This window comes from Nerophis lumbriciformis, linkage group LG04 (genome assembly GCF_033978685.3).
Source record: "Nerophis lumbriciformis linkage group LG04, RoL_Nlum_v2.1, whole genome shotgun sequence".
NCBI classification, from domain to species: domain Eukaryota; kingdom Metazoa; phylum Chordata; class Actinopteri; order Syngnathiformes; family Syngnathidae; genus Nerophis; species Nerophis lumbriciformis.
In genome coordinates this window covers 4,942,030-4,966,219 of record NC_084551.2, presented here as the reverse complement: position 1 = coordinate 4,966,219, position 24,190 = coordinate 4,942,030, and the positions used below count along the sequence as shown (strand labels likewise).

Sequence of the window (24,190 nt, the reverse complement as noted above, 5' to 3'; positions counted from 1 at the left end):
GGGGGCGAAGCCTGAACCCCCCACCAGGACTTTGTCCTGGACCTACCGGGGCCTGCGGCCCCTGGACCCTGGCTACTAGGTTTTTCTGATTTCAAATGTTGGCAGGTATGCACGTGTTGTAATCTCACAAATCCATCTGGCAAAGCTTCATATTGTGATATTTTGTAGCTCAACATTTTTAATATTTCATAGCTCATTGTCATAGAGCATCCACTTTACTGCCCCTTTTACCATGGGCCAGTAACCATTTCTGCTAAGAAAAGGTATTACCCAGTATTGTTTCTATTACAGTAGGAAGGGGATACATTTGGCCCCATTCGTCGCGGTTTGCCTGACACATGAAATGTGACAAATTGGGTGGGTGCAGTTGAGTGTTAGATAGATGGATAGTACTTTATTGATTCCTTCAGGAAAATTTAAATTTCAGCAACAGTGTAGATCAAATTTAAAAAGTAAATAATGGGGGTATAAATGGAAATAAAATTGAAAATATTACAAGAATAAAAATAAAAAGCAACAATGAGAATAAAAATATAATAGCATACCTGCCAACTACTCCGGTTTTCCCGTAATTAGTACGGTTTTCATCAAACTATTCCGGGTTACGGTTGCAGTGATAAAAAAATACGGTTTTTCATTAATTAAAAAAAAAATTTTTTTTTAGTTTTATTCACGAAATCGCGTAACAACAATGACAATCGACACTGCTTCCCGTAGCTTCCTATCGAGCCATTCCGAATGCCATGCGCGAGGCTATTTATAGCACCGCTGCCAGGCACGAGGCACCAGTTGCCATTGTTTCCAAACGAGCGAACGATCACGGAATCAGCCGGAGAAAAATCGCAAACGAGTCTTAAACCGAAAAGAAAACTGCAGTCATTCCGTGAAGAATATTCAAAAGCCTATCCGGGAATAATTATCCGTTCCAAAAAGGGTGAAAACTACGCGAATTGCACCTTGTGCAGACAAGATTTTTCGATCGGACACGGAGGAATTAGCGATGTAAAAGACCACGTTGGGACAAAAAAACACAAGTCTAATGCCGTTGCTATACAAGTGGAAAACTTTCAACGTTTTTCGGATTTTAGCCACAAAAAGGTAATGACACCAATGTTATCTATTGGAATTGTTTAGTACTGTTATACTGTTAAAAGTGTTTATACTATTTATGCTTTCAAGTCCAAGTTGAAGAAATCTTGTTAAATGTTGACAGCATAACTACCAAAATACAGAAGTATGTCCTTAATATTTTTGCTGTGCTATTTCTGTTGAAAAGTTTAAATGATTACATTAGAGATGTGATGTGCCACTTTTCAAGTGTCTGATGGCTTAAATTAATTTTCATGAATTTTTCATATTTTGAATTCTTTTGAAAGGCTTACAAAAAAACTACATTTGAATTGTAATTCCATGCTATTGACAGGACTATTAATTTTAATGAAGTTAGCTTACCATGTTTACAGTATGATAATTGTGATAGAAATGTGAATTGTAGGCACAGAATATTTTTTACAATTGAACAAGGCAGTAGATTATACAAGCTTGGACAGAAAGTTAATAATGACAATAATTTTTTTTTAATGGAATTGTTTAGTACTGTTTTACCATTTGTTTACTGTAAAAAGTGTTTATACTGTTTATACTTTCAATTAACAAATTGAAGTCTTGTGAAAGGTTGACAGGATAACTGGCATTAACTGTCAAAATAATTTCAAACTATTGAAGTTAGCTTACAGAATAAACATGTCAATCAACCCATATGATTTTTGCTGTAATATTTTTGTTTTGAAAAGTCACTGTGACTGATAGAAAAGTGATGGTTTTAGCAACATTTTAACCTGTCTGAATGCTAATAATCATTTTGCGTCGGGGGGTGAACCCCCCACCGCCCTGGACCCTGGCTACTAGGTTTTTCTGATTTCAAAAGTTGGCAGGTATGTAATAGTAAAAATAAGAATATAACAAGAGAAACTATGCAGTAGTGACCATGTTATGAAAATGTATTGCACTGTTTTTGTTGCAGTTTATTTGTTGAATATCTTAAAATGTGTTTTGTGGCAATTCCAACTTTGACCACAGCGTCAGTTGCTATGTCGAGTGGCGCTTTCCACCATTGCAAAAATGATTAACGCTTCACCTTCCTCTCACGCGAGACCCACCCAGGAATCTTGTCAGCCAGAGTTCCAAGCTAGCAGAGCCGATACCATACAGGTTGCTCATTGTATGAGCATCGTTATCATTTATTACAAATAAACATACAAGCTAAATTTCACTTACTCTTCTCTTGTTACCTAGTTCTGGAGACTGCAAAATCCTACCCCACAGTTTCTACTTCTTGTCCTCCGCTACTGCTGTTATTTGTTGGAATGTCTTATTAGTTAAAATTGGCGTTGCACTGCAGTACAAAGCAGTTTTCGTTTACTTTTTGAGTTTTCGAGCAGAATGAGGGCATACCTGGCTGGGCTGGTCACCAGATTAATGGACCTAGGAGGTTGCCCCTGAAGATATTAGCTCAGATGATGCCATAGTAGCAGTTTTATCAGAACCAGACTGACTCTTAATGGATCATTCCAATCACCTTCAGGGATGACTCTTTTTAATCGGTTTCTCTCGGCAACTTCCCTCATCAAATCATCTACTGCGAGAGATGTAATCCTCTTCATCATTAAATACAAATCTTTACATATTAAGATGGCTCAAACTATTAGAATAAGAATCATGTGGAGAATGTGTAACATGAAATCTTGGGCAAGGTTCAAGTCCCAACTCTTGTTTCCATACGCTACGCCTCCTTCCCTCCTCTTGCCACTACAGCTGTTTGTCAGCTGTTGGCCCATCCCGGTCTACTCGAAGAGACGGGGTTTAAAACCTCGAAGGTCTGTTAGGAAGAAAGACTGGCCTCTCTTCCCCCTCCCCCAGCTGTTGTTCCTACTTCAGACTTCCACGTATCACCCACCAGAATTCTTAGCTTCACCACTGGACTTCTTCTTCTATCGGAGTAAAATGTGATCTGTCATTGTGTTACTGGGTGTATTGGTGTTGTCTGACAAAAAGCAGTCTTGTTAAAGTAACATTGACTTTTTCCATTGTTGCCCATGTGGCCCATCTTGCTGTAATATCTCCTAAACCTAATTGTCTTAAGCGTAAACATCCCCTGGCTCAATGTACTCTGTCCAATTAACTGAAGGCAGGTTTGATATCAGGATAGATTGGCTTCTGAGGGAATACAGACAATGTTGAGCTAATTGTAGCATCCTCAATAAGCAAACATTTTGCTGTCTATAGGCCTGAAGACTGCATTTTTCCTGTCACGAGGGAGAGAAACAAATTGGAACCTGAAAGCAGTCTTTTTGTTTTGGCTTTGTACTCTTTTTCTAAGCTGAACCGTTTATTTAACCTAATGCATCTTTTTTCCTCTCTTGACAGGAATGCCTGTGACCAGCCGCGGGTGTCCGGACAGATAACCAGGTGCGCCGCTGCCGTCATGGCGAGGCCAGCGGGGTGGCTTTCTCGTTTCTCTGTGGTCACCCTGGCCCTGGAGATGCTGGTGACGTCGTCTGTGGAAGTGGAACTTGAGTGGCACTTCAATGCAGGTAGAACACGCTCATAGAATACTCTCTTGGAAAGGGGTGTCCATAAGGCGCACTTAAAAGCCTTTCGTTTTCTCAAAAATCGACAGTGCGCCTAATGTATGGAATAATTCTGGTTTTGAATACCAACCTCGAAGCTATTTATTTGCTGAGGGAACTCTCCTGAAGGAATCAATAAAGTACTATCTATCTATCTATCTATCTATCTATCTATCTATCTATCTATTAGAGATGCGCGGATAGGCAATTATTTCATCCGCATCAGAAAGTCGTCAACCATCCGCCAGCCACCCGATCTAACATTTAATCAGAACCGCATCCGCCCGCACCCGCCCGTTGTTATATATCTAATATAGACGATGTGAGGTTATAAAGCTTTTGCCTGTTAAAGAAAGGAGACTGATCCAATGCAGCACAGACATTCGCGTGCCACGCTGTCACGTCCCAGACGCACACCAGTGCGCAATCATATGGGAGCCGCGCTGAGCGCACCTCCAAGCGCGTCTCGCTGCCGGCGACGGCCGGGTATGGGCCCGACGCTCCAGCGCCATCCATTTTCAGGGCTAGTTGATTCGGCAGGTGGGTTGTTACACACTCCTTAGCGGGTTCCGACTTCCATGGCCACCGTCCTGCTGTCTATATCAACCAGGGTGAGCCCCACCCCTTTCGTGAGCGCACTGCGCGCGGAGTGACCCCTGTTACGCGCCCCCGGCAAAGGGGGTGGCGGGCAGGTAAGCTGCGCGGGCGGAGCGCGCGGAGGGACCCCTGTTACAAGCCCCCGGCCACGGGGGTGGCGGGCAGGTAAGCTGCTTACCTGCTGCGCGTGACGCCGGCCGCGGCGAAGGCGGACGAGGCGGGGTGTCGGCGCGGTGGTGACCCTGGACGTGCGTCGGGCCCTTCTCGCGGATCGCCTCAGCTACGGCTCCCGGTGGGGCCCTCTCGGGGGAAGGGGCCTCGGTCCCGGACCCCGGCGAGGCGTCCCTTCTCCGCTCCGTAAAAATGTCCATCTCTTCTTTTTTTTTTCTTCTGTTGTGGCATATGCAGCAGGTGCCTGCTCGTTTTTCGTATGTGGGTAACAACATTTAACTATGTATATATATTTCCGAATTGGTTTAACTGCCACCCGCCTGAATCTATTTAAAATCTTTTTTTTTTTTTATTTCAACCGCCCGACCCGACCCGCGGATAAAATCTAATTTTTTTTTATTTCAACCGCGGAGTCCGCGGATAATCCGCGGACTCCGCGGTTGTGCCCGCAAACCGCGCATCTCTACTATCTATCTATCTATTTGATACATTGTGTAATAATAAATGTGACCAGTAGATGGTAGTCACACAAGAAATACTGTGGACCGCAGGATGACGCTTATAAACAACACCACAACTTTAAATGTTCCATTTAGAATATAGAACTAGAACATTACACACGGCGCTCAAAAATCTGTCAAAATGTTTTAGTTCGACTTTGGTAAGCTATGAAGCCGCACCGCTTGATGGATTGTCAACATACGAGTATTATTATGGTGTGTGTGTATAAGGACCGCAAAATGGCACCCATTAGCAGACATATTATATGCCGTTTTGTTTTGCAATATTATGCAAAATGCCTATTTCTGGGGCTGAGGTTGCCGAGGTTGTTAAAAAGCTCCTCGGTGGCAAGGCCCCGGGGGTGGATGAGATCCGCCCAGAGTTCCTTAAGGCTCTGGATGTTGTGGGGCTGTCTTGGTTGACAAGACTCTGCAACATCGCGTGGACATCGGGGGCGGTACCTCTGGATTGGCAGACCGGGGTGGTGGTTCCTCTCTTTAAGAAGGGGAACCGGAGGGTGTGTTCCAACTATCGTGGGATCACACTCCTCAGCCTTCCCGGTAAGGTCTATTCAGGTGTACTGGAGAGGAGGCTACGCCGGATAGTCGAACCTCGGATTCAGGAGGAACAGTGTGGTTTTCGTCCTGGTCGTGGAACTGTGGACCAGCTCTATACTCTCGGCAGGGTCCTTGAGGGTGCATGGGAGTTTGCCCAACAAAGTCTACATGTGCTTTGTGGCCTTGGAGAAGGCATTCGACCGTGTCCCTCGGGAAGTCCTGTGGGGAGTGCTCAGAGAGTATGGGGTAACGGACTGTCTTATTGTGGCAGTTCGCTCCCTGTATAATCAGTGCCAGAGCTTGGTCCGCATTGCCGGCAGTAAGTCGGACACGTTTCCAGTGAGGGTTGGACTCCGCCAAGGCTGCCCTTTGTCACCGATTCTGTTCATAACTTTTATGGACAGAATTTCTAGACGCAGTCAGGGCGTTGAGGGGATCTGGTTTGGTGGCTGCAGGATTAGGTCTCTGCTATTTGCAGATGATGTGGTCCTGATGGCTTCATCTGGCCAAGATCTTCAGCTCTCGCTGGATCGGTTCGCAGCCGAGTGTGAAGCGACTGGGATGGGAATCAGCACCTCCAAGTCCGAGTCCATGGTTCTCTCCCGGAAAAGGGTGGAGTGCCATCTCCGGGTTGGGGAGGAGATCTTGCCCCAAGTGGAGGAGTTCAAGTACCTCGGAGTCTTGTTCACGAGTGGGGGAAGAGTGGATCGTGAGATCGACAGGCGGATCGGTGCGGCATCTTCAGTAATGCGGACGCTATATCGATCCGTTGTGGTGAAGAAGGAGCTGAGCCGGAAGGCAAAGCTCTCGATTTACCGGTCGATCTACGTTCCCATCCTCACCTATGGTCATGAGCTTTGGGTCATGACCGAAAGGACAAGATCACGGGTACAAGCGGCCGAAATGAGTTTCCTCCGCCGAGTGGCGGGGCTCTCCCTTAGAGATAGGGTGAGAAGCTCTGTCATTCGGGGGGAGCTCAAAGTAAAGCCGCTGCTCCTCCACATCGAGAGGAGCCAGATGAGGTGGTTCGGGCATCTGGTCAGGATGCCACCCGAACGCCTCCCTAGGAAGGTGTTTCGGGCACGTCCGACCGGTAGGAGGCCACGGGGAAGACCCAGGACACGCTGGGAAGACTATCTCTCCCGGCTGGCCTGGGAACGCCTCGGGATCCCCCGGGAGGAGCTGGACGAAGTGGCTGGGGAGAGGGAAGTCTGGGCTTCCCTGCTTAAGCTGCTGCCCCCGCGACCCGACCTCGGATAAGCGGAAGAAGATGGATGGATGGATGGATATTATGCAAAACCAATTTTTTTTACCTTCTGGTACCTGCTGATGTGTATTTGGGATCTGCATAGGTCCTGAAAATGTGCGCCCGTCCGCCATTGTAGTCCACGTAGTCATTGTAGTCAACAAGCGTCTTCTTTTTCACTATCTTCTTGTAATGGGGCATTCATCCCCCGCTGTTGCCATTTCTAATATGAAGTAGCGTAAACTTCTAATTTGTATCTCTCTATGGAAGCGCAAAAAATTACCGGTGTAGTGGGTTTAGATAATTCACCAATGGAACTTTAGTAATTGGAGAGTTCCGTCAAACGTTTTTTCACGGGACACATTTCCGGCGTTGTTGTTGCACTAGTGCAGTGGTTCTCAAACTTTTTTGTCATCCCCCACTTTGGACAAGAGGGAGTTTTCAAGCCCCACCTGCCCCCATCGGCCTAACAGAACGCTAATGCCAAGCTTAACATTTTCAAATTTATTGAACATCAAGTAACATCAAGTTGTATACATTCAAACTCAATAACATAAAATAACATCAAGTTCAATAATAAATAAAATAACTGTGCAGTTGTGGTATAACTTGCATCAAGTTCAATAATAAATAAAATAACTGTGCAGCTGTGGCATAACTTGCATCAAGTTCAATAATAAATAAAATAACTTGCATCAAGTTCAATAACAAATCAAAAAGTGTTATAACTTGCATCAAGTTCAATAACAAATCAAAAAGTGTTAGAACTTGCATCAAGTTCAATAATAAATCAAATAACTTGCATCAAGTTCAATAATAAATCAAATAAAAGTGTTATAACTTGCATCAAGTTCAATAATAAATCAAATAAAAGTGTTATAACTTGCATCAAGTTCAATAATAAATCAAATAAAAGTGCCACTTTGCAAAAAAGGAGGAGCTATGCATTTGGCAAGACAGGGCAAGTGACAGCACTTTGCCCCGGGAGAGCCACCTTGCTTCACTGTGAAACAGCACTGCTGTATGATCAGCTCCCATTTCCTCACACAGTGCAGAGAACAGTCGCACTTTCAGTGGTCGTGTTTTGATCAAATTTACCGCGCTCACAACATCTGTTAAAACCTCATTGAGTTCGGGGCTGAGCTGCTTTGACGCGAGTGCTTCCCGGTGAATGACACAGTGTGTCCAACCCTCTTTATTAGAGCCTGCAGCCCGTTTCTTCACCCTGCCATGGTCTATGCGCCATCGCAGCAAAAGCCCACACAGTTTTCCCATTTAAGGTCGTGTTATTTGAGGAAACTGTCCATTATCTTGAACAGCTCATAAGCAGTGGCTCTATTTTTCATGTATTTGCAAAACAGCAAATCCTCGCACAGTGACTCGCCATTCACAAAGCGGACGTATGCGATGAACAGGCAGTCTTTATTGCTGTCAGTAGCTTTGTCCACTTGTAAAGCAAAACGACTTTCTTTTCATTTGTCTACTCAAGATCACTTGCAATGTCGCATATACGTCTCGCAATTGTGTCGTTTGACAGTGGGACAGCTTTTAATTTTGCTGCGCTTGTTCCGCTTAGCCCCGCCCCCATTAGTTACTGCTGCTATGTCTGTCAAACGTTCGCTCCTACCTAGAAATTTAAAGCTTACAGGAAAACTAAGTAATTTACATTTATTTATATAGCGGATTTCACTGACGGAATCACAAAGTGATTTACAGTGTGTATAGAAAATGAAAGCATAGTAAAAAAAAAAAAAATCTAAGAATATAATTTAAAAAAAAAAAATTTAAAGTGAAATTTCCTCCCGTTCCTCGCGCCCCACCTGTCATGTCTCTATTCCCCACCAGTGGGGCGCGCCCCACACTTTGAGAAACGCTGCACTAGTGAGCCACGGATGAGAAGATGCTGCTACGTTGTTGATTTAAGTAAAGTCTGAATGTCATTAAAACAGTTAGCTCCATTTTTTGACACTTCTTCCACTCCCATCCTTGCACGCTACACCCCTACAACAAAGATGACGGGGAGAAGACACCGTCGAAGGTGAGCCACATAAATAAGACCGCCCACGAAACGGCGCATCATGAAGCGACTGTCAGAAAGCGGCTTGAAGATGTTCTGTAAAACCTGATCTATGCAACATTTTGACCAAATAACCACCATTACATGGTATGTAGACCACAATGAAGTGTTTTCAATTTAGAAAAAAATAATAATAATATGACCCCTTTTAATGCGCCCTATAATCCGGTGCGCCTTTTTTGTATGGAAAAAAAACCTGACTAGACCCACTCATCGGCAGTGCGCCTTATAATTTGGTGTGCCCTATGGTCCGGAAAATACGGTATATGGCACCTTTTCTGTAGTAGCTCAAAGCGCTTTTACATTATCTACATTTAGGCCAAAAATGACTTACACCAGTATGGGTGGGTAAAGTGTCATGCCCAAAAATACAACGGCAGTCTGTTTGATAACTCCGTTAAAAAGGCTGCTCTTTGTTATTGAATGTGTTGCGCACACACACTTTTGTCTTGTTTTCTTTTGCAAGCTGTCGAGGCTTCAAATTGGGCCTGAAGTACTGTACTTGGGCCCTATGTTGCTTTTTGCCAAGTAAGAAATCTGCCTCATTTTGTATTACAAAACAGTAACTATATCATATAACTTTAATCTCCAACCCCACATTCTTTTCAGAGTTCTTCTCATTCCATTCTCATCAGTGAGGCTCATTCCCGTTCTTTTATCAACAGGCTATCCTGTATCCTCCCCCATGCCTGCCAGCCAGCTAGTTGGGCGTAACAGGAGAGTGAAACAGTTCCCTCTCCGCTCGTCAAGACTGCTAATGCATTGCCAGATTATGAAGTGTCAGTCAAAGTATCGAAGCGGGAGTGCAGGGAGGCAGCCAGGTGTAACCGGAGCGCTCTGTTTAATATCTAACTGCTGCAAGAGAACACAAGCTGCAGCTTAAACAGCGTTTTTGTGTTCCTCAACAATTTCTTTCATATATTGCAAACGGAGGCAATATTTTCGCTCCATTACACTGATTGTTTGTTCCAGCCAAAGCCCCAATGGTGTTACAATTATGAGCTATGTACTATATGGGCCAATATTACAAAAAATGAAAGTGAAAAAAATGCTGCTGGTCCCACAGTGCAGTGTCAGCTCTTCCTGAAAGACTTGGTCAAATGTTCTGGTCTTTGTTTTCCGTTTGATATCAGAGGTCACTAATATTGTGACTGAGTGAGGGCAGGGCTATCATTAAATTTTTTTCAAATTTTTTTTTTCAATTCGGAGATTTGCACCATAGCAAAGGTCCGTCTACTCTCATAGTTCCCCTTCTGTAGACTTGTTAAAACTGAATCAACAGCACCTGTCCTGGTTGCAGCCACTATCATTTGCTGCCTTTTGTCTCCATTGCTTCAAGACGCATAGTTTTAATGTTACCTAGATTATGTATAAACTAGAGTATCAATCAATCAATCAATGTTTATTTATATAGCCCTAAATCACAAGTGTCTCAAAGGGCTGCACAAGCCACAACGACATCCTCGGTACAAAGCCCACATAAGGGCAAGGAAAAACTCACCCCAGTGGGACGTCGATGTGAATGACTATGAGAAACCTTGGAGAGGACCGCATATGTGGGTAACCCCCCCCCCCTCTAGGGGAGACCGAAAGCAATGGATGTCGAGTGGGTCTGACATAATATTGTGAGAGTCCAGTCCATAGTGGATCCAACATAATAGTAAGAGTCCAGTCCATAGTGGGGCCAGCAGGACACCATCCCGAGCGGAGACGGGTCAGCAGCGCAGAGATGTTCCCAGCCGATGCACAGGCGAGCGGTCCACCCCGGGTCCCGACTCTGGACAGCCAGCACTTCATCCATGGCCACCGGACCTGTGCCCCCCCCCTCAAGGAAAAGGGGAGCAGAGGAGAAAAGAAAAGAAACGGCAGATCAACTGGTCTAACAGGGGGGCTATTTAAAGGCTAGAGTATACAAATGAGTTTTAAGATGGGACTTAAATGCTTCTACTGAGGTAGCATCTCTAATTGTTACCGGGAGGGCATTCCATAGTACTGGAGCCCGAATAGAAAACGCTCTATAGCCCGCAGACTTTTTTTGGGCTCTGGGAATCACTAATAAGCCGGAGTTCTTTGAACGCAAATTTCTTGCCGGGACATATGGTACAATGCAATCGACAAGATAGGACGGAGCTAGACCGTGTAGTATTTTATACGTAAGTAGTAAAACCTTAAAGTCACATCTTAAGTGCACAGGAAGCCAGTACATTCATTCTAGTTTTTTTGAAGCACTTAAAGTATGAATATTTTTCAGTGCTAATTGACACTAGCCTCTTTTATATCAATCAATGTTTATTTATATAGCCCTAAATCACAAACGTCTCAAAGGGCTGCACAAGCCACAACGACATCCTCGGTCGGTACAGAGCCCACATAAGGGACGTCGATGTGAATGACTATGAGAAACCTTGGAGAGGACCGCATATGTGGGTAACTCCCCCTCTCTAGGGGAGACCGAAAGCAATGGATGTCGAGTGACATAATATTGTGAAAGAACAGTCCTTAGTGGATCTAACATACCGTATTTTCCGCACTATAAGCCGCCCCGGGTTATTAGCCGCACCTTCAATGAATGGCATATTTCAAAACTTTGTCCACCTATAAGCCGCCCCGGACTATAAGCCGCGCCTACGCTGCGCTAAAGGGAATGTCAAAAAAACAGTCAGATAGGTCAGTCAAACTTTAATAATATATTAAAAACCAGCGTTCTAACAACTCTGTCCCAAAATGTACGCAAATGTGCAATCACAAACATAGTAAAATTCAAAATAGTGCAGAGCAATAGCAACATAATGTTGCTCGAACGTTAATGTCACAACACACAAAATAAACATAGCGCTCACTTTCTGAAGTTATTCTTCATTCGTAAATCCTTCGAATTCTTCGTCTTTGGTGTCCGAATTGAAAAGTTGGGCAAATGTGGGATCCAAAATGGCCGGTTCCGTCTCGTCGAAGTCATCGGAGTCAGTGTCGCTGTTGTCCAGCAGTTCTGTGAATCCTGCCTTCCGGAAAGCTCGGACCACAGTTGTGACCGAAATATCTGCCCAGGCATTTACGATCCACTGGCAGATGTTGGCGTATGTCGTGCGCTGTCTGCCTGTCTTAGTGAAGGTGTGTTCGCCTTCTGTCATCCACTGTTCCCACGCAGTTAGCAGTCTAGCTTCGAATTCCCTGTTGACACCAATATCTAGCAGCTGGAGGTCTTTTGTCAATCCACCCGGAATGACGGCGAGTATTGAATTAAGCGCGTAAGCGTGTCTCTTAATGTGATGTTATGAGCTAGCAAATATAACAACTACACTACCCAGCATGCAACGATAGTGACGAGCATGCGCGGTAGCCCTGAGAAGCGTTGTTGTATGCTGGCAGTTAGAATGTGGTTATGAGCACGCTGTGAGTAAATGTTGAGAACTCAGTTAACACGCCTCGTCTGCATTATTTATAATTAGACAGACAACACACTTAATAGGAGCCATTTTGGGGTCTTTACATAAACACACAAATGGAAATGAAACGTCACATATCCCAGCATGCACCGCGCGCTTCTTCTACGGGGAAAAAAGATGGCGGCTGTTTACCGTAGTTACGAGACCGAAACTTTATGAAAATGAATCTTAATATTTATCCATATATAAAGCGCACCGGGTTAAAAGGCGCACTGTCAGCTTTTGAGAAAATTTGTGGTTTTTAGGTGCGGCTAATAGTGCGGAAAATACGGTAGTAGTGAGAGTCCAGTTCATAGTGGGGCCAGCAGGAGACCATCCCGAGCGGAGACGGGTCAGCAGCAGAGTTCCTGGATAATGGCTGCATCAGTGTCATAACAGTAGATCACCTTTTACACAGAATCCAGTGAAGTGGGACATTTCTGCATCCTGCAATTGAATAATAAGATGTTAGATAGTGTTAATTACTTTTATCACTACAGGGACCACACCCCAGAATACCCTTTCACACAGATGGCTGTTCTGCCTCTGTTGCGGCTGATACTACCTCTGAAGTATGTTTCACAGAGATCCCACACATTTTGCACATAATCCAATAAAGTGGGACATTTCTACAGATTCTTATATGTATTAGATAGTAACAGTTGACCACACTCCTGGTCCTGAAATTGCAAATTACCCTTTCACACAATTTGCTGTTCCACCTATGTTGTGGCTGATACGATGTTAGAGGACACTCACTCTCTTTCACACAGAAATCCTGGAAAATTGCCACGTTTATTCGCTTTTTGCACATACCGTATTTTCCGCACCATAAGCCGCCCTGGGTTATAAGCCGCGCCTTCAATGAACGGCATATTTCAAAACTTTGTCCACCTATAAGCCGCCCCGTGTTATAAGCCGCATCTAACTGCGCTAAAGGAATGTCAAAAAAACAGTCAGATAGGTCAGTCAAACTTTAATAATATATTAAAAACCAGCGTGATGTGGGCGCGCATGGAGTCGTATATCAACATGGACGGAGCTGCGTGAAAAAAGCCACCCGGCCTCTTCGCGTAAACTTACCTTAACCACTCGCTCATCTTTTCTTCATCCATCCATCCCTTCGAGTTAGCTTTTATGATGACGCCGGCTGGAAAGGTCTCTTTTGGCAAGGTCTTCCTTTTGAATATCACCATGGGTGGAAGTTTCTGGCCATTAGCATGGCAAGCTAGAACCACAGTGAAGGATGACTTCTCATTCCCTGTGGTGCGAATATTCACCGTACGTGCTCCCGTTGTATCCACAGTGCGGTTCACAGGAATATCAAAAGTCAGTGGAACCTCGTCCATGTTGATAATGTTCTCTGGCCCGATCTTTTTTTCAGCTATCTTGTTTTTACAATATGCACGGAAAGTAGCCAGCTTCTTCTTGAAAGTCTTTAGGCAGTTGCTGTGAAATAGTAGTCCGTGTGCGGATGGAGAGATTGCGTCTTTTCATGAACCGGAAACCTGTCGCTTAGTAGGAGCCATTTTGTGGTCTTTACAGATGTAAACACACAAAGGAAATGAAATGTAATATCCGCGCGCTTCTTCTTCTTCTTCTATGCGGGCGGGTGGTTGCTTACAGTAGAAGAAGAAGCGCTTCCTCTTCTATGGGGGCGGGTGCTTACCTTGGCGGTTGCTTGCGTAGAAGAAGAAGCATTTCCTGTTCTACGGGGAAAAAAGATGGCGGCTGTTTACCGTAGTTGCGAGACCGAAACTTTATGAAAATGAATCTTAATATTAATTCATATATAAAGCGCACCGGGTTATAAGCCGCACTGTCAGCTTTTGAGTAAATTTGTGTTTTTTAGGTGCGGCTAATAGTGCGGAAAATACGGTAATCTAGCAAAGCATGACAATACATACTTGTCGGGCAGCGACACAAATCACCTTCTCCAAAACGGGGACCAAACCCACCATTTTGGAATACCCTTAGACACATTCACCTTCCCACCTCTTGTTCCAACCACCAGTTGCAATTTCAGGGTTGACTCAATTTATGCACAACAGTATGGTAGTGGAGATTATAATAAATTGGTACAATAGCGAATAAGTTACCTGACAATCTCGGCTGATTAAATGACTCACAGTTTGTCCTCAAATAAGTGAGCAATGATTGAAATGAAGGCCGAGTGCAATTTAAAGGCTCGAGTGTAGTTGAAACTATTGTTGACAGGCAGTATGATGATGATTTAATGACGTGGGCACCTGTTGGATGGGTGTGTATCAAGCCCTATGAGGACTTTAACGTTTGTCATTCAGCCCAGAATTCCAGTGCAGTGACTCAATGACACCCCCCACAAACCCCTTTCTCTTGTTCTCCGTCACCCTCCTCCTGTCAGTAGCCTACTCTACTTTATCGCCACCGACCCTCCCCTTTTGGAGCAGACAGTTGGCTCGCGGTGGAATTCCACGCTATCTGGATCGTTTGATAATGCCTGCCGCTGGAGCCCAGTCAGCGCCGATACCCGAGACTCCTCTCTTCTGTCTTCTTCCAGCCATCGGCGCCCTCATTTCTGTCGCCCCTTCCTTTTGTTGCCTTTGCTGCGAAACCAACCCCACCTCCCCCCACCCCATCCCTCACGCCCAGCGGCGCGACCTGTAACAGGAGTCCCGCTGGGTCAGAGGAGTTGGAAAGACAAAAGAAAGAATGTGTATGGGTGCCGTCTTGGATAGTCCCCTTCCTTCACATAGGTCTACTTTTTGTGTACTTGGACTTCATTATGCTGTGACCAGAGGTGGGTAGTAACGCGCTACATTTACTCCGTTACATCTACTTGAGTAACTTTTGGGATAAATTGTACTTCTAAGAGTAGTTTTAATGCAACATACTTTTACTTAAGTATATTTATAGAGAAGGAACGCTACTTTTACTCCGCTACTTTTATCTACATTCAGCTCGCTACTCGCTACTAATTTTTATCGATCTGTTAATGCACACTTTGTTTGTTTTGGTCTGTCAGACAGACCTTCAAAGTGCCTGCCTTACTGGTGACGTTTCACTTCGTTCCACCAATCAGATGCAGTCACTGGTGACGTTGGACCAATCAAACAGAGCCAGGTGGTCACATGACCTGACTTAAACAAGTTGAAAAACTTATTGGGGTGTTACCATTTAGTGGTCAATTGTACGGAATATGTACTGTACTGTGCAATCTACTAATAAAAGTTCCAATCAATCAATCAAAAGTGTGAGGGAAAAAAGATACTTGTTTTATTTCAACCGTACCGTCAAAAGCCTCAAGACTGACCGCACATGAGGACGTTCCTGTCTTCACAATAAAAGTGCCGCGCCATCGCGCCTGCGCTTTCAAAACAAGAGTCTCTGAAAGCCAGCGCAAACAAGCTAGCAAGCTACGGAGTTTGACGCCAATATATTTCTTGTAAAGTGTATAAAAACGAATATGGAAGCTGGACAAATAGGTTGCCAAAAACCCACCAATTTCATGTGGTATTAGACAGAAAGGAGGAACTTTTCTTCTCCTCCATTTGAAAACGTGGACGTTATCATCACGACTGTCTGATTACAATCAATGCAAGTCATCAGAATCAGGTAATACACCAACTTATATTCTAGTTTTCATTAAAGAAAGGAATCTATATGTTAAACATGCATGTATATTCATTAAAACACCTTTAACATGTAAACAAAAACAGCAAAATAAATACTTATAAATTATATACTGTATACATCAATGTATATGTATGTATATATATATATATATATATATATATATATATATATATATATATGATATGAGTGTGTATGTTACTCATCAGTTACTCAGTACTTGAGTAGTTTTTTCACAACATACTTTTTACTTTTACTCAAGTAAATATTTGGGTGACTACTCCTTACTTTTACTTGAGTAATAAATCTCTAAAGTAACAGTACTCTTACTTGAGTACAATTTCTGGCTACTCTACCCACCTCTGGCTGTGACAAAATTAACATTATGAAGGTCGTGTTGTATTTCTATACAAAATAACAGTTACTGAACTATTTATTAGGTACACACTAAGATGCTATAGTCAAACCACTTTTATGAATATAATAAAACTCAGTTTTGATCCTGTCATTTATACATTAAACAGTCTTTTTATTGTAGTTAAGAGCTGTTTCGAGTATTTAAAAGTTTAAGTTAAAGGGGAACATTATCACAATTTCAGAAGGGTTAAAACCATTAAAAATCAGTTCCCAGTGGCTTATTTTATTTTTCAAAGTTTTTTTCAAAATCTTACCCATCACGCAATATCCCTAAAAAAAGCTTCAAAGTACCTAATTTTAAATATCGTTATATACACCCGTCCATTTTCCTGTGACGTCACACAGGGCGGAAAGAACAGCAAGGTATAGCGACATTAGCTCGGATTCAGACTCGGATTTCAGCGGCTTAAGCGATTCAACAGATTACGCATGTATTGAAACAAATGGTTGTAGTGTGGAGGCAGGTAGCGAAAACAAAATTGAAGAAGAAACTGAAGCTATTGAGCCATATCGGTTTGAACCGTATGCAAGCGAAACCGACGAAAACGACACGACAGCCAGCGACACGGGAGAAAGCGAGGACGAATTCGGCGATCGCCTTCTAACCAACGATTGGTATGTGTTTGTTTGGCATTAAAGGAAACTAACAACTATGAACTAGGTTTACAGCATATGAAATACATTTGGCAACAACATGCACTTTGAGAGTGCAGACAGCCCAGTTTTCATCAATTAATATATTCTGTAGACATACCCTCATCCGCTCTCGTCTCCTGAAAGCTGATCTGTCAAGTTTTGGAGTTGATGTCAGCAGGCCAGGGAAGCTAGGGTCGATATTCTTCTATGCCATCTCTGTCGTAGCATAGCTTTCGTCGGTAAAGTGTGCGGAACAAGCGTCCAATTTCTTGCCCCTTTCGCATCTTTGGGCCACTGGTGCAACTTGAATCCGTCCCTGTTCGTGTTGTTACACCCTCCGACAACACACCGACGAGGCATGATGTCTCCAAGGTACGGAAAACAGTCGAAAAAAACGGAAAATAACCGAGCTGATTTGACTCGGTGTTTGTAATGTGTTTGAAAAAATGGCGGATTGCTTCCCGATGTGACGTCACGTTTTCTCCGAGAGCGAATAATAGAAAGGCGTTTAATTCGCCAAAATTCACCCATTTAGAGTTTGAAATCGGTTAAAAAAATATATGGTCCTTTTTCTGCAACATCAAGGTATATATTGACGCTTACATAGGTCTGGTGATGATGTTCCCCTTTAAAGTACCAATGATTGTCACACACACTAGGTGTGGTGAAATTTGTCCTCTGCATTTGACCCATCCTCTTGTTCACCCCCTGGGAGGTGAGGAGAGCAGTGAGCAGCAGCGGTGGCCACGCTCAGGAATCATTTTTGGTGATTTAACCCCCCAATTCCAACCTGTGATGCTGAGTGCCAAGCAGGGAGGTAATGGGTCCCATTTTTATAGTCTTTTTGGTATTACCGTATTTTCCGCACCATAAGGCGCCCTGGGTTATAAGCCGCGCCTTCAATGAACGGCATATTTCAAAACTTTGTCCACCTATAAGCCGCCCCGTGTTGTAAGCCGCATCTAACTGCGCTAAAGGAATGTCAAAAAAACAGTCAAATAGGTCAGTCAAACTTTAATAATATATTAAAACCAGCGTGATGTGGGCGCGCATGGAATCGTATATCAACATGGACGGAGCTGCGTGAAAAAAGCCACCCGGCCTCTTCGCGTAAACTTAAACTTACCTTAACCACTCGCTCATCTTTTCTTCATCCATCCCTTCGAGTTAGCTTTTATGATGACGCCGGCTGGAAAGGTCTCTTTTGGCAAGGTCTTCCTTTTGAATATCACCATGGGTGGAAGTTTCTGGCCATTAGCATGGCAAGCTAGAACCACAGTGAAGGATGACTTCTCATTCCCTGTGGTGCGAATATTCACCGTACCTGCTCCCGTTGTATCCACAGTGCGGTTCACAGGAATATCAAAAGTCAGTGGAACCTCGTCCATGTTGATAATGTTCTCTGGCCGGATCTTTTTTTCAGCTATCTTGTTTTTACAATATGCACGGAAAGTAGCCAGCTTTTCTTGAAAATCTTTAGGCAGTTGCTGTGAAATAGTAGTCCGTGTGCGGATGGAGAGATTGCGTCTTTTCATGAACCAGAAACCTGTCGCTTAGTAGGAGCCATTTTGTGGTCTTTACAGATGTAAACACACAAAGGAAATGAAACGTACGGTAATATCCGCGCGCTTCTTCTTCTTCTACGCGGGCGGGTGGTTGCTTACAGTAGAAGAAGAAGCGCTTCCTGTTCTATGGGGGCGGGTGCTTACCTTGGCGGTTGCTTGCGTAGAAGAAGAAGCACTTCCTCTTCTACGGGGAAAAAAGATGGCGGCTGTTTACCGTAGTTGCGAGAAAAAAACTTTATGAAAATTAATATTAATATTAACCCATATATAAGGCGCACCGGATTATAAGGCGCACTGTCAGCTTTTGAGAAAATTTGTGGTTTTTAGGTGCGCCTTATAGTGCGGAAAATACGGTACTCAGGCGGGGTTTGAACTCACGACCTGCCGATCTCAGGGCGGACACTCTAACCACAAGGCCACTGAGCAGGTCATTTGTCCCTCTCTTTTAGCTAGTTACTAAGAGAGACGTCATTTGTCACTGACATTAAAGGAACAGTCCAACTCAGAATGTAGGTACCGTTTAGTTCTAACATTTTACACAATCCTTCATAAACCAGGAAGTAGCTAACTAATAGACCAGCCAACAAACAAACAAAAAATAGTACTTTTGCTAACCACTTTGGTGGAAGTTTGCATTCTACAATGTGCCATTGTATTTTCTCTTAGGTTGTACAATTTGGAATTTGACCTGAAAAATGTTGGCCTCAAAAGTGGCACAAAAATCCAGAGCTTGATCCGCTTCATGTGGGACATCCACTAATCTTTCAAGACTTGAGCTCAGTGAGCATGATTTCTTATAGTTAGATTACAGCAGAGGTGGGTAGTAACGCGCTACATTTACTCCGTTACATCTACTTGAGTAACTTTTGGGATAAATTGTACTTCTAAGAGTAGTTTTAATGCAACTTACTTTTACTTTTACTTGAGTATATTTATAGAGAAGAAACGCTACTTTTACTCCGCTACTTTTATCTACATTCAGCTCGCTACTCGCTACTAATTTTTATCGATCTGTTAATGCACGCTTTGTTTGTTTTGGTCTGTCAGACAGACCTTCAAAGTGCCTGCGTTACTTGTGACGTTTCACTCCGTTCCACCAATAAAATGCAGTCACTAGTGACGTTTGACTCCGTTCCACCAATCAGATGCAGTCACTGGTGACGTTGGACCAATCAAACAGAGCCAGGCGGTCACATGACCTGACTTAAACAAGTTGAAAAACTTATTGGGGTGTTACCATTTAGTGGTCAATTGTACGGAATATGTACTGTACTGTGCAATCTACTAATACAAGTTCCAATCAATCAATCAAAAGTGTGAAGGAAAAAAGACCCTTTTTTATTTCAAACGTACATCCCGTCACAAGCCTAAAGACTGACTGCACAGTTCCTGTCTTCACAATAAAAGTGCCGCTCCATCGCGCCTGCGCTTTCAAAATAAGAGTCTCCAAAAGCCAGCGCAAACAAGCTAGCAAGCTACGGAGTTTGCCGCCAATGTATTTCTTGTAAAGTGTGTGAAAACGAATATGGAAGCTGGACAAATAAGATACCAAAAACCAACCACTTTCATGTGGTATTAGACAGAAAGGAGGAACTTTTTTTCTCCTGCATTTGAAAACGTGGACGTTAAGCACTGCTGTCTGATTACAATCAATGCAAGTCATCAGAATCAGGTAATGTGTGTGTGTGTGTGTGTGTGTATATATATATATATATATATATATATATATATATATATATATATATGTATGTATGTGTGTGTGTGTGTGTGTGTGTGTGTGTGTGTGTGTGTGTGTGTGTGTGTGTGTGTATATATATATATATATATATATATATATATATATATATGTGTGTATGTGTATATATATATATATGTATATGTGTGTATGTGTATATATATATATATATATATATATGATATGTGTGTGTATGTTACTCATCAGTTACTCAGTACTTGAGTAGTTTTTTCACAACATACTTTTTACTTTTACTCAAGTAAATATTTGGGTGACTACTCCTTACTTTTACTTGAGTAATAAATCTCTAAAGTAACAGTACTCTTACTTGAGTACAATTTCTGGCTACTCTACCCACCTCTGGATTACAGTTTCCTACCTGGAAACTAATTTTGCTGAAATAGTGACATAAGCTCCAGCGACCCAGAGAGGGACAAGCGGTAGAAAATTGATGGATGGAAGATCATGTATTGCCGTAACATCAATATGTACTGTACATAAACTAATGTTAAGGAACATAAAATTATGACAACAAACGTGAAACAAAAAGCCATTAGCCTAGAAAAATGTTTTGTTGTGGATGATGTTTAATAAAATAATTAAGCATTTTGCTTCGGCCATTTAATAATTCAACAGTGGCCCGACAGTTTGGGAAACCCAGGAAGCCTTTTCCAGGATGAATCTGCATTTTTGTCGTCAACACTAAAATACAGTTCTTGTGTGAGAAAAGTAAATAGTTTTAGTAGTCGTTACATTGTACTGCTCATTATTAAAATAGACAAAAGTTGCAACAAACATGCAAAAGGGGTTATAAGTGGGGATGTGGCAATCAATTGGCGACCAGTATTAGCCGATTTTCATGAAAAAGTACGTGATTGTCATTGCCGATTAATGCCGATCCCATATGACACTATTTATTTTTAGCCCCTCGGCTGACAGGTGTGTTTCCATACACAGTGTGGAGCCGCTCACCTAAGCTAACAATAATTACCTCCATTAAGGCAAATAAACTACATGTCTTAGTATCTTTAGTATCATTATCAATCAGCACTGGAAGATGAGGCTAAACATGTTCCACACTGAAAGCCAGCCAGGAGCAGGCATACTAATTAGAGGTGGGAATCTTTGGACACCTCCCGACTTGATTATGATTCTGTTCATAACTTTTATGGACAGAATTTCTAGGCGCAGTCAAGGCGTTGAGGGGATCTGGTTTGGTGGCTGCAGGATTAGGTCTCTGCTTTTTGCAGATGATGTGGTCCTGATGGCTTCATCTGGCCAGGATCTTCAGCTCTCGCTGGATCGGTTCACAGCCGAGTGTGAAGCGACTGGGATGACAATCAGCACCTCCAAGTCCGAGTCCATGGTTCTCACTCGGAAAAGGGTGGAGTGCCATCTCCGGGTTGGGGAGGAGACCCTGCCCCAAGTGGAGGAGTTCAAGTACCTCGGAGTCTTGTTCACGAATGAGGGAAGAGTGGATCGTGAGATCGACAGGCGGATCGGTGCGGCATCTTCAGTAATGCGGACGCTGTATCGATCCGTTGTGGTGAAGAAGGAGCTGAGCCGGAAGGCAAAGCTCTCAATTTACCGGTCGATCTACGTTCCCATCCTCACCTATGGTCATGAGCTTTGGGTTATGACCGAAAGGACAAGATCACGGGTACAAGCGGCCGAAATGAGTTTCCTCCGCCGGGTGGCAGGGCTCTCCATTAGAGATAGGGTGAGAAGCTCTGTCATCCGGGGGGAGCTCAAAGTAAAGCCGCTGCTCCTCCACATCGAGAGGTGGTTCGGGCATCTGGTCAGGATGCCACCCAAACGCCTCCCTCAGGAGGTGTTTAGGGCACGTCCGACCGGTAGGAGGCCATGGGGAAGACCCAGGACACGTTGGGAAGACTATGTCTCCCGGCTGGCCTGGGAACGCATCGGGATCCCCCGGGAAGAGCTGGACGAAGTGGCTGGGGAGAGGGAAGTCTGGGCTTCCCTGCTTAGGCTGCTGCCCCCGCGACCCGACCTCGGATAAGCGGAAGAAGATGGATGGATGGATGGATGGAGCTACGATTCGATTAAAAATCGATTATTAATTCATCTTTCATTTATGTAAATTGATGCAGCTTTACATATCTTTTTTTTTATCACTAAATAAGTGTTTTATCACTTGCAACTTTAAAAAACAGTGCATTTATAATAAGAAACAGTTATATTAATGTCCACATTTATTAAATTAATGAAAGTGTGTGCAAAACTGGAACATAAGTGCCCTATAACAAAGGAGCTGGTCAGATCTCTTTGTGAGAGTGCTCGCTGCAATCAGCCAAACTTTAGAACTGTCTGGGTTACTTTAAAAAAAAAAAAATCGATTAAAAATGGACAATTCCTGATCGATTTTATAATAGTCCATGTTCGAATTAGGATATATCTAAAAATTGATTATTTCCCCCACCTCTAATAGTTAAGCGAACCACTAAACCAGTTTTAAATAACACAATAAATAAGTACTTAATAAAGTTCAAGAAATGTATATAGAACCACGTTACAGCAGAAAGTAAGCAGCTATTAACAGGAGATTAAACAAGTAGATTAATAGGAGTCTAGAGAGAGGACAGCATGCAATAAAACAATATACTACACAAGATTTTTTTACTTCAACATATACAGGTAAAAGCCAGTAAATTAGAATATTTTGAAAAACTTGATTTATTTCAGTAATTGCATTCAAAAGGTGTAACTTGTACATTATATTTATTCATTGCACACAGACTGATGCATTCAAATGTTTATTTCATTTAATTTTGATGATTTGAAGTGGCAACAAATGAAAATCCAAAATTCCGTGTGTCACAAAATTAGAATATTACTTAAGACTAATACAAAAAAGGGATTTTTAGAAATGTTGGCCAACTGAAAAGTATGAAAACGAAAAATATGAGCATGTACAATACTCAATACTTGGTTGGAGCTCCTTTTGCCTCAATTACTGCGTTAATGCGGCGTGGCATGGAGTCGATGAGTTTCTGGCACTGCTCAGGTGTTATGAGAGCCCAGGTTGCTCTGATAGTGGCCTTCAACTCTTCTGCGTTTTTGGGTCTGGCATTCTGCATCTTCCTTTTCACAATACCCCACAGATTTTCTATGGGGCTAAGGTCAGGGGAGTTGGCGGGCCAATTTAGAACAGAAATACCATGGTCCGTAAACCAGGCACGGGTAGATTTTGCGCTGTGTGCAGGCGCCAAGTCCTGTTGGAACTTGAAATCTCCATCTCCATAGAGCAGGTCAGCAGCAGGAAGCATGAAGTGCTCTAAAACTTGCTGGTAGACGGCTGCGTTGACCCTGGATCTCAGGAAACAGAGTGGACCGACACCAGCAGATGACATGGCACCCCAAACCATCACTGATGGTGGAAACTTTACACTAGACTTCAGGCAACGTGGATCCTGTGCCTCTCCTGTCTTCCTCCAGACTCTGGGACCTCGATTTCCAAAGGAAATGCAAAATTTGCATGGTTGGGTGATGGTTTGGGGTGCCATGTCATCTGCTGGTGTCGGTCCACTCTGTTTCCTGAGATCCAGGGTCAACGCAGCCGTCTACCAGCAAGTTTTAGAGCACTTCATCCTTCCTGCTGCTGACCTGCTCTATGGAGATGGAGATTTCAAGTTCCAACAGGACTTGGCGCCTGCACACAGCGCAAAATCTACCCGTGCCTGGTTTACGGACCATGGTATTTCTGTTCTAAATTGGCCCGCCAACTCCCCTGACCTTAGCCCCATAGAAAATCTGTGGGGTATTGTGAAAAGGAAGATGCAGAATGCCAGACCCAAAAACGCAGAAGAGTTGAAGGCCACTATCAGAGCAACCTGGGCTCTCATAACACCTGAGCAGTGCCAGAAACTCATCGACTCCATGCCACGCCGCATTAACGCAGTAATTGAGGCAAAAGGAGCTCCAACCAAGTATTGAGTATTGTACATGCTCATATTTTTCGTTTTCATACTTTTCAGTTGGCCAACATTTCTAAAAATCCCTTTTTT

General features: G+C 43.3%; 1 protein-coding gene across 5 annotated transcripts in view; it reads left to right on the top strand.

Moving 5' to 3' along the window:
* Window positions 1-24,190, top strand: part of ddr1 (discoidin domain receptor tyrosine kinase 1) — a 199,205-nt gene that overhangs the window by 62,525 nt on the left and 112,490 nt on the right. For all 5 annotated transcript variants that reach the window (XM_061947702.2, XM_072912946.1, XM_072912947.1 and 2 more), the window contains one exon: window positions 3,427-3,593. In XM_061947702.2, coding sequence (XP_061803686.1) covers window positions 3,485-3,593 — 109 coding nt within the window. In that variant the 5' untranslated portion in view covers window positions 3,427-3,484. The remainder of the gene's footprint in view (window positions 1-3,426; window positions 3,594-24,190) is intronic.